The sequence below is a fragment of the Asparagus officinalis genome, chromosome 2, assembly GCF_001876935.1.
Source record: "Asparagus officinalis chromosome 2, Aspof.V1, whole genome shotgun sequence".
NCBI lineage: Eukaryota > Viridiplantae > Streptophyta > Magnoliopsida > Asparagales > Asparagaceae > Asparagus > Asparagus officinalis.
Window position 1 is genome coordinate 77,159,018 of NC_033795.1, and position 10,976 is coordinate 77,169,993.

At 42.2% G+C, this 10,976-nt stretch overlaps 3 protein-coding genes across 3 annotated transcripts; 1 reads left to right on the plus strand and 2 right to left on the minus strand.

Annotated features, from left to right (window-relative positions):
* LOC109831347 lies at positions 6,518-7,307 on the plus strand. The gene is made up of 2 exons (XM_020398676.1): positions 6,518-7,076; positions 7,123-7,307. Exons 1-2 carry the CDS (start codon positions 6,518-6,520, stop codon positions 7,305-7,307), a joined length of 744 nt encoding a protein of 247 aa, XP_020254265.1.
* On the minus strand, positions 7,279-8,732 carry LOC109831682. Its single transcript, XM_020399062.1, has 2 exons — positions 7,815-8,732; positions 7,279-7,714 (listed from the first exon to the last, which is right to left on the minus strand). Exons 1-2 carry the CDS (start codon positions 7,905-7,907, stop codon positions 7,391-7,393), a joined length of 417 nt encoding a protein of 138 aa, XP_020254651.1. The 5' UTR covers positions 7,908-8,732; the 3' UTR covers positions 7,279-7,390.
* Positions 8,915-10,406, minus strand: LOC109831348. Its single transcript, XM_020398678.1, has 3 exons — positions 9,787-10,406; positions 9,245-9,456; positions 8,915-9,165 (listed from the first exon to the last, which is right to left on the minus strand). Exons 1-2 carry the CDS (start codon positions 10,404-10,406, stop codon positions 9,402-9,404), a joined length of 675 nt encoding a protein of 224 aa, XP_020254267.1. The 3' UTR covers positions 8,915-9,165; positions 9,245-9,401.

Genomic DNA, 10,976 nt, shown 5'->3' on the forward strand with positions numbered 1-10,976 from the left:
TTAATCGGATTAGATTAGCATAAGACCCTAATCACCCCCCCTCTAGGGTCTAACATAATTAAGCATTAATTCTACTGTTGGGGATTCGAAACAATCAATCGAACCCTTGCCCTTCCGGACCTTGTGTTGAAAGTAGGAAAGTAGGAATAAAACCACAAATAAAGATCTAACTTGTAAAAACAGTAAGGGAGATGAACACACGGATTTAACGAGGTTCGGCAACGTGCCTACGTCCTCGGGAGCCACACCACACAATTCTTTGATTACTTGAAGAAGATTACAATGCTTGTAATTGGCCTCTCTCTCTAAGATTTCTAATCTCAAAGAGCCCTCAAAAACCTCTTTTTTTCGTGCTTTTTTTCTCTTAAACCCTAAAGGGACGTGTTTCTATTTATAACAAAACACAATCCCAAACAGATTAGGATTCTAAAACGAGTCTGCCACACCCTGGTGTGGCGCAGACTACACCCATGGCAGACAGGGCAGTCTCTGCCACACCCTGGTGTGGCGCAGACCACACCCATGACAGACAGGGCAGATTCTGCCACACCCTGGTGTGGCGCAGACCACACCCATGGTCTGTCTTGAATTTTCATGTGATTGTTGATTTTGATTCTAGGTTTGGGTCTCCACTTTCAAGACCAACAATCTCCCACTTGGAGATCAAACCACCATCAATGAGCTCTCCCGAACTCCGCCTTCTCGCAAGCACTTCTCCTACTTGAAAAATTCATTCTTCAATCATTAACATCCCGGCGATCTCACCGATCCTCGTAGTGTGGCTCCGCCTTCGTCTTCTACTCGTGAAGGCCAACTGAAGTTGCGCACAACTCCAGTTTCTCAATGGTGACTGCCTTCGTCAACATGTCCGTCGGATTTTGACTCCCCAAAATCTTTATCAAATACAACTTTCCGTCTTCAACTAGTGAGCGTATAAAATGGTATTTGACGTCGATGTGCTTCGTTCTGGCATGATATACTGGATTCTTGGCAAGATGTATAGCGCTCTGGCTATCACAATAAAAAACTCCTCTCCCTTGCTTCAGATCCAACTCTTCCAAGCACCCGTTCAACCAGATCATCTCCTTGCTTGCTTCAGTCACCGCGACATACTCAGCCTTGGTTGTAGACAAAGTCACAATCTTCTGCAGACGTGAGACCTAGCTCACTGCTGTCGACGCTAAGGTATAAACATACCCCGTGGTGCTTCGTCTCGTATCATGATCACCGGCAAAGTCCGCATCTACGTATCCCTGCAGCACCAACTCTTTCCTCCTGAAACATAATGGCTTGTTCGTTGTCCCTCTCAAGTACCGCATTATCCACTTCACAGCTTCCCAATGCTGCTTCCCTGGATTGCTTGCAAATCTACTCACAACTCCTACTGCATGGGCGATGTCCGACCTCGTGCAAACCATCGCGTACATGAGACTCCCAATGGCCGAAGAATATGGCACCCTGCTTATATGCTCTCTATCTGCATCTGTCTTAGGCGATTGCTCCTCAGATAGCTTGAACTAACCTCCAAGGGGTGTGCTAACAACTTTAGCATTCTGCATGTTGAACCTCTGAAGTACCTTCTTAATGTATTCAGCTTGGCTCAATCTCAATGTCCCTTCAGCTTCATCCCTACTGATTCGCATCCCTAGAATCTGCTTCGCTGCACCCAGATCCTTCATTGTAAATTCCTTTGCTAGCTGTTTCTTCAAACTGTTTATCTCTTCTAAACACGGTCCTGCTACCAACATGTCATCAACATATAATAACAAAATAATGAAGCTGGACTCGAACCTTTTAAAATAACAGCAATGATCCGAATTGCATCTTCTGTAGCCATTGTTCTGCATGAAGTTATCAAACTTCTTATACCACTGTCTCGGAGCCTGTTTCAAACCATATAAGCTCTTCTTGAGCTTGCACACCATCTCTTCCTTTCCTTCTTCAATGAAGCCAACAGGCTGCTTCATGTAGATTTCTTCATCCAAGTCACCATGAAGAAAGGCAGTCTTCACATCTAACTGCTCAAGGAAGAGGTCTTCTGCAGCTACCAAACTCAACACCACTCTGATGGTTGTGAGTTTCACAACAGGGGAAAATATCTCCGTGTAGTCCACTCCTTCCCGCTGTTGAAACCCTTTCACTACTAATCTGGCCTTGAATCTCTTGCTTCCATCACTCTCCTGCTTGACCCGGTAGACCCATTTATTGTGCAAGGCTTTCTTCTGTGCAGGTAGCTGGGCTAACTCCCATGTCTCATTAGTGAGTAGAGAATCCATCTCCTCCTGCATCGCATGCTCCCACTGCTGAGATTCACTCACTTGCACTGCCTCTTCATAACACTCCGGCTCTCCGCTATCTGTTAAGAGTAGATAATCAAGTGACGAGAGGTATTTGGGATTTGGTTTGGGTACCCTAGATGACCTCCTAGGCTCCACGCCCTGGGTAGTAGCTTCTGCACCTGTAGTCTCCTCCGTTCTACGGTCAGAACTGACATCGTCGCCCCCATCTGGAAGTTCCTCCAAATCCATGTACTCGGATCCACCTGTATCCGTAGTGCTGCTCCCACTGCTTTGGCTATCCTTGGCATTGTCCCACTCCAAACCTCCTCTGGAATCCCAAAATCTAATGGAACTGATGGCCCGTGATTAATAAGGTAAGCTGCTGTATGTACCGCATCCGCCCAAAATGTCTTAGGCAGACTTGCATGTAACCGTATGCTCCTGGCACGCTCTGTCAAGGTCCTGTTCATCCTCTCTCCAATGCTGTTCTGCTGCGGCGTCCCTGGAGTAGTCCTCTCTAACCGAATGCCATTCGTAGCACAGAACCTCTTGAACTCCTCCAGCTCGTATTCTCCATCATTGTCTGATCTCAGACACTTCACCTTCAGATCTGTCTCATTCTCCACCATGACCTTCCACTTCTTGAAGATTCCAAACACCTCTGACTTGTGCTTCATGAAGTAGATCCACACCTTTCTCGAGTGATCGTCGATGAAGGTGACATAATATCTCGAACCGCCAAAAGAAGGCACACTGGCTGGACCCCATACATCTGTATGAATCAACTCTAGTTTCTGAGCCTTAGGTGGCCTTCCACCCTTCTGAAAACTAACCCTCTTCTGCTTCCCAAAGATGTAGTCTTCCCAAACCCCGACTTTCACGGTGTCGATCCCGGTTAGCTTTCCTTGTGAATGCAAAATCTTCATCCCCTTTTCGCTCATGTGCCCTAGCCTGTTGTGCCACAGATCTGTACTCTCTTTGCCAGCTGCAATTGCGAGGGTGTCACTCGCATGTAAGGTGAGGTAGAGAGTTCCTAATTTGTTGCCTCGAGCAACTATCATCGTACCGTTGGAGATCCTCCACGAATCCCCAGTGAATGTCGAAACATAGCCATCTGCTCCAAGCTGTCCCACCGAAACAAGATTCCTCTTCAGTTTCGGCACGTGTCTCACGTTCTTCAAAGTCCACTTAGAGCCCTTCATCTGGATCTGCACTTCACCCTTTCTAACAATATTACAGGGCTCGTTATTCCCCAAATATACTTTTCCAAAGTCCCCTGCTACATAATTATGAAATAGCTTCCTGTTAGCAGTGGCGTGGAAAGAGGCTCCTGAATCGATGACCCAAGAATCCGAATCGCTGTCCATTGCAAGAATCAATGCATCCTGCACGATATGAGCCTCCTGTTCACCCGCATTCTTCTTTGGACTTTTGCAGACTGAAGACATATGGCCCTCCTGGCCGCAGTTCCAATACTTTCCTTTGATAGGCCTAACCTTCGAGTTCGACCTCTTCTTTACTGATTTCGACCGATTCTTGTTCTGGTTTCCTTTCTTCTGGCTTCTGCCTCTCTGCTCAAAACTTAGAGCTGAACCTGAACCTTCTGATTCGGACAATTTTCTTCTAACCTCCTCGGATAGAATCATGCTAACCACCTCACTCAGCTTTAACTTCTCCTTCCCAGCCGAATTGTTGATTGCCGTCACACAACCTGCCCAACTATCCGGTAACTGCGATAGTAACAATAGAGCCTGCACTTCGTCATCAAACGTTATGTCCACGGAGATAAGCTGATCAACAATCATGTTGAACTCGCTGAGATGCATCGTGAAGGACTGTCCTTCTGCCATCTTGAGGTTGAAAAGAGTTTTGACTAGATGCACCTTGTTTGCTGCCGACGGTTGCTCGTACATCTTCGCGAGCGCTTTCATAAGCCCCACCGTCGTCTTCTCCTTCAGAATATTGTGGGCTACTGATTTGGCGAGCGACAACCGGATTTGCCCTAGAGGCTTCCTATCCAGTATCTCCCAATCACCATCTGACTCCTCCTTCTTCTTTTCCTTTTCCTTGACCATCAACGGGCGATACAAGTCCTTCTGGTACAGATAGTCCTCCATCTGCGACTTCCAGTAGGCGAAGTCTGAACCGTCAAACTTCTCGATCTTTGATTTGTTTTCCTCTGCCATGGCTCTCTTTCACACAAATTGCTGAACGAAGTTCTGATACCAGTTGTTGGGGATTCAAAATAATCAAATCAAATCCGTACCCTTCCGGATCTTGTGTTTGAGAGTTGAGCAAGAAAGAAATTCACCACAAATCAAAGATAAAAACTTGTAGGAAAGTAAACAAGAAAGAACACACCAGATTTAACGAGGTTCGGCAATGTGCCTACGTCCTCGGGAGCCACACCACACAATTCTTTGATTACTTGAAGAAGATTACAATGCTTGCAATTGGCCTCTCTCTCTCTAAGATTTCTAATCTCAAAGAGCCCTCAAAAACCTTTTTTTTTCGTGCTTTTTTTTCTCTTAAACCCTAAAGGGACGTGTTTCTATTTATAACAAAACACAATCCCAAACAGATTAGGATTCTAAAACGAGTCTGCCACACCCTGGTATGGCGCAGACCATACCCATGGCAGATAGGGCAAATTCTGCCACACCCTGGTGTGGTGCAGACCACACCCATGACAGACAGGACAGATTCTGCCACACCCTGGTGTGGCGCAGACCACACCCATGGCCTGTCTTGAATTTTCATGTGATTGTTGATTTTGATTCTAGGTTTGGGTCTCCACTTTCAAGACCAACAACCTTGCGGTCTGAATCCGACCCCATTAAATTGTCTACCCGACCAGATAAACAAACGTTTCTACTTAAACCTTATCGGATCCGGATACCTAATAAAATTGTTTCCTAAAACAAGACAATCCGAGTCCTAATAAAAATAGGGATTTGTTAATGATACTTACAAAATATGATTCCACTTACTTCAAGTCCTTGTTGTATTAGGACAGAATCTTATGTATTTATCTGCAAACAAATACCCTGCTAACAAAAGCTAGAGAGCAGAGAAAGAAGAAGAGACGTCGTAATGAGATGATAAAGCAAGAGAGCCACATTGACGAGAAGGCTTTGAAGATCAGGAACTTGCTCGAGAACCGGCACGAAAATGTAAGTTTTTTTCTTTAATCATTGAAATTTTCTTTGAAAATGTGTTAATGTCTTGCTCGAATCATTCTAGTCTGAAAATGGGTTTTTTAAGGGATTGTGGATTGTCTTCGACTTGTTTCTTCTTCTAGATATGATTAAAAAACACATCATGTGATAGCCTCACATGGAATTCAAAGGTTTCACTCTGCAGTGAGGTTATTGCAATTAATAAACCTCCTATTCCTAGTCGAGAATAGGAATATTATTAAGTTAATCAACCTCCTCATCCTAATCACTAGTACAGGAATAGGTACAGGAACATGATTGAATTGTTAAACCTCGTAATCCTAATCTCTATAGGAATAGGATTTAATTAATAAACCTCATATTCCTAATGACTGTAGGAATTGAATTAAGTCAGTAAACCTCCTAATCCTAATCCCTAGTACAGGAGCATGATTTAATTAACGAACCTCTTAATTCTAATCACTATAGGAATATGATCACATTAATAAAACTCCTACTTCTGATCACTGTTAAACAGGAATCGGATTAATCAAATCATATGCAGCTATATATATAACCAATTGAAAATCTGATTATCATTGATCAGAAGGTTTTTCTTTTCCTAGGGTTTATAGGGTTTGTGTCATTCACTCGTACCAGAACTGAGTAAATATTTTCCTCGATCAGGCTTCCGCTACACCGCATTTACTATCAACGGTGTACATGGCTGCTGCTGGTTTCAAACGACAGAAAACCTGCCCCGATATGGCTGAGAAAAATTGTGCAGAGCTTCCAACGGAGCTCCTCGGGCTGATCCTCCAGAAGTTGACCTTGCCGGATCACATTAGATTGAGTTGTGTTTGCAAGTCATGGAACCAAGCCGTTAGGGAGAAAGCATGGCGCCACAAGCCTGATTCCCCGTGGCTCATGCTACCCGGCGAAGACGATATTAGTGCTAAATTCTTGAGCTTCTCTGAAAATCGAACCTACAGCATCCCTCTCCCTCTTCCAGAGATACGAAGACGTGTGCGCATCTGATCTTCTCACGGTTGGCTCATAAGTGTCTATGATATGTGAGAGATGCCTCTTTTGAATCCGGTAAGTGGAGTGCAAATCCAGCTCCCCTCTATCACCACTCTACCCTATGTCTGCGACTACGTAGAGGCTGACCGTCGCTATTTTCTCTACAAGGCAATCCTGTCCTTGCCTCCTCCTGCTGATGGTAGCGGTGACTTCACAGTTATTCTTCTCCACAACCCTTTTAGGCTGCACGATGATGATTACGATGATTTTAGTAACATGGCAATCGCGAAAGTTGGAGATAATAGCTGGACTTCATTGCCACGAGCATCTCATGGCAGTATCGCGGATATCATCCCCCACAAAGGACAACTGTATGGTGTGGATGTAGGAGGGGTACTCCATGTATGGGACCATCATCACCTTACATCTGGTCCCAAATCCACTCTAGAAATACGATTTTATTGCGGCATGACCAAACTGTTGGTAGAGTCCTTGAACAGAAAACTATACATGCTATACAAGGGCTTATATTACGATACATTTATGGCCATTAGACTCGATGCGGATAACCCTGAATTCATCCCTGAGGATGATCTTGGGGACAATGTCTTTTTTCGTTGGTTCAAATACCTCATTTTTCGTCTCTGCAACAAAATTTCCAGAGCTTGGAGGGAACTGCATCTACTTCACAGACGACGACTACTTTGACGTCTTTGACAACCTCGAACACGAGCCACGTGAGATGGGTGTGTTTGATGTGAGGAATGGGAGCATGAAGCCTATACCCAATCTTGGACAGCACTTGCATTGGCCTCCCCCTATATGGATCATTCCTACCTTATTCTAAAAGACTTGTAAATGACTAGCTCGGTTACTCGTTGTCATGTTATATGTATGTGTTTCCTTTCTATATTTTGCACTTTTATTCACTTACATAACCTTCGTCAGTTGCATTAGTAATGCAGGGTCGATCTTACCACGCAGATAACATGAGACACGCAAAATTGCAGAAGTGGTAAGAATCCTTGTTGAGGATCCTGTCGCAGTCGAGGTTGGTGACGACGCCGTGGATGATATTCTGGAGGTGCCCCGCATAGCTCCAACCCCCATCAATGGAAATCTGCCCCTATTATTATACCTCATAACATTCATAGCAATGGCGTCATTTTCCTCTCTAGACAAGATATGAGGATCATCAGCAGCTTCTTGAGTAGCACATAGTGCTACCTCCTTTGACGCAGCATCAATACTATCCTAAATCATATAAGGAAAAGACATATATATTTGATTGGCAAATAATGAAACGAACATCAACAGAATACTTATTATCATATGATTTACTGAAAAAATTTACCACCGACACCATGTTTTCCTTAATCTTGACTTCATATTTATAAGTCGAGCGAAATGTGTCGTAAGCTAACTTTGCCTTCAAATTGACAGGCATTATCAACTTCCCCTACAAATTATAATAAATTTTATCACTAGACAAGCAATACAATCAATTCAAACTGATACACCTTATTTTTCTAAATGAAACAAGCAATACAACCAATTCAAACCCTCAACTGCAATTGTCGCTTAATAAATGTGGTGCTTATCAGACTTTTTTCGTACACCTACAATCTATCTTACCTACTCCTTAAATATTTATGTAATGCTTGTTTTAATCCTTGCTGTGGTTTTAGAATGTTTTACTAAAAAACTAACAGGATGATGAAACATGGAAATGGAGGTTGAATGGTTTTATGTGCATCATCAAATATTTGCAACGAATTGTCAAACAACCAAAACATTTCCTCAGTTGTCTATACGGATTAAAGCATATGAATTTCAATCACCTACCGCGGAATAGTATATTATAAATGTATGATTAATTACAAATGTCGCTGAGCCATTTCAATTTTAGCAATGGAAAGAGAAAAACAAATTGCACAACCAAAATAGATGAGTACCAACTGCTCTTTTTTGTTTAAAAACATAATTAAAAGAAATAATAAATTACAAGTGTCTCACATTTTTTAATTTCTCCTTAAAATATTATCTTGTCATCCTAAGTTTTCCGCAAGATAAGCTAAATCAGTAAGAAACAAATAGATTTTAAATGGAAAAGATTTTAAATATTATATCATGCCTCGACAATAACCATCAATGTTACATTAAATGCTGGGCGCTTCTAGGCGTCGGACTTAGCGCCTAGCGCTTAGTCGTCTAGTCGGACGCCTAAGCGGTTTCTGGACGTTTTTTTCTTTCTTCATTTAAGTAGTGGTCGATGAGGTTTTGCTGAAGGTCGGAGGAGGTAGTAGAGATGTTCATATTTGGAGGTTAATGAAATTTCGAGGACGTGTAGGCTACGACACATAAAATCACAATCAAGGCCTACAGAGTGCAATCTACGTAAGCAGACAATGCTCCCCTAAACGCTCGTAAAATCTAGGTGGGCACAGGGTGCAATCTACGTAAGCAGATAATGCTCCCCTAAACGCTCGTAAAATCTAGGTGGTAGCCTAAATACTGTCTAGGCGGTGGGCGCTAGTTAGGCGGCCTAGGTACCGCCTAGGTTTAGGCGTACGCCTAAGCAGACTAGGCGGAGGTTTTTTAAAACAGTGATAACCATACTCAAGATTGGCAAACGACGTCGATCCCAAGTGGTGGTCAAGCTTGCGCTTGCTATGTCGATTCATCGAGCCCTTCCTAGATTTATTCTACAAAAAAAGAGTTTATTACTAAAGATGAAATGCATCTATAATCTTCGTTCGTAAGCAAAATGAAAATGATGAATACCTGTGCTGACTCGGTATCCCAATAGAAAAGAAGAGCCGTGAAATGATCGAGGTCCACGCTATCATCGACATTTAAAAACCTCTGCTAATCTGCTGTATATTATCATATGTTGAGCTCTTCAGCTCATGCCGCCATTGTTTGAGCACGGACTCAACCTTTATGTTGAAAACATAGTGCCATGCTCCAGGGTAACCCTCAAGACAATAGTATTCCTACAATTTTACATATAGATATGTAAGATATGTATAGGCTTGTTAGAAGACCCCTAAATCAAAATAGACAACTTATGCTATATAGATGCACTGGTTTTGCAAATAACTCCCATAAATTATAACCAAAAAACAATATACAAAGTCATTTTGAAAGTTATTAGGGGTTTAATGTAACTTACTAAATAAATATTAAGATACAAAATTTCTCTGCAGGGCCAGTGGCAGCTGGACTACCAACCCACCCTTGACTAAATCAATAAGAAACAAATTGCAATATGCATTGACTAAACTACGAACTGTCAATGTCACTAAACTACATTAACAACAAACCTTTGCTCCCAGTTCTCTGTTACATGATGTTTATTGTTCAGAGCTTGATGAACCATTCCACTGAGGTAGTTCCCATCTTCAATATAACAAGCCAGATACTTCAAATGAAGAACAAAAGAAGTATTTGCCATTCCACTGAGGCTCTTAATATGCAAGAGCTCCAACACACATGAAAATCCGGAGTACTCGGTGCAACCCTCATACAGATCCTTTTCACTATCCTCTAATAGCTTCATTATTCGATCCAAGTCCTCAGAAACATGAGCATCTTCAAAACCTTCTGGGCCATCAACATCTTCGATCTCAGTTGCATCTTGGACATCATCTGTCGTATCATCTTCACCATCATTGTTTATATCATATTCGGGATGGTCAGGGCCAATATTAGTTTGTAAATTTTCTATATCTTCTGTCCTGAAACCATGACTAGTACCGACATGCACATCCGGTACTTCATCTTCAATACGGCCTTCCCCGTGATAGGACCAATGTTTATATTCCTCGTAAAACCCACAGTTTGTTAAGTGACTTCGTATTTCCTCTTTATTTTTCAGCTTTATATTCTTACACCTACAACAGGGGCAGTACATTGCACCGCTACTTAGATTATTTGGGTTCATTTCGGCATACTTCATAAAGGCTTCACATCCATCCTTATAACGTCGATCGCGAAACCGTTCGATCCTAGGGATATCTATCCATGACTTATCAGGAATTTTCCTCATCTGAAGATAATCTATAATTAGAAACTCTATTTGAAAATAGATAGTATACTAATAAATTTTAAACTATCAAAACGATATACATACATACACACATCATCCTTAAACATGATGTATACGTACTTGTTTGCAACTTTTTTGCTAGGGTTAATTTCACATAATCATCCTGGACTTTGGGTGCTGCATATCATGTACCCCTACCTCACCCTAACCCAACTCCCCAACTATGTAGGTGTCTCACAATACCACAAGCTTTAGTTTAACCATAAATTTGGAGTGTGCTAAATTGCATTTGTGGAATTATGGATGGATATTTGAATTTAATGATTACATATTGGAATTCTTACCAACGTCTTTTTGGGTGAAATTTTACGATAAGCATCACATTTAACTGTAGCAGGAGCACTTACATACGATGTAGCATTTAAGTTGGGCTAATTGAGGTAGGTTTGAAACTTATTAAGGTAT

Excerpts from the sequence above, each read along its gene's own strand:
- LOC109831347 (XM_020398676.1), top strand. The coding sequence starts at position 6,518 with ATGCCTCTTTTGAATCCGGTAAGTGGAGTGCAAATCCAGCTCCCCTCT. Across the intron at positions 7,077-7,122 it reads TGGGGACAATGTCTTTTTTC|AGCTTGGAGGGAACTGCATC; the intron begins GTTGGTTCAAAT and ends CAAAATTTCCAG.
- LOC109831682 (XM_020399062.1), bottom strand. The coding sequence starts at position 7,907 with ATGCCTGTCAATTTGAAGGCAAAGTTAGCTTACGACACATTTCGCTCG. Across the intron at positions 7,715-7,814 it reads AGGAAAACATGGTGTCGGTG|GATAGTATTGATGCTGCGTC; the intron begins GTAAATTTTTTC and ends TATATGATTTAG.
- LOC109831348 (XM_020398678.1), bottom strand. The coding sequence starts at position 10,406 with ATGAACCCAAATAATCTAAGTAGCGGTGCAATGTACTGCCCCTGTTGT. Across the intron at positions 9,457-9,786 it reads ACAGAGAACTGGGAGCAAAG|GAATACTATTGTCTTGAGGG; the intron begins GTTTGTTGTTAA and ends GTAAAATTGTAG.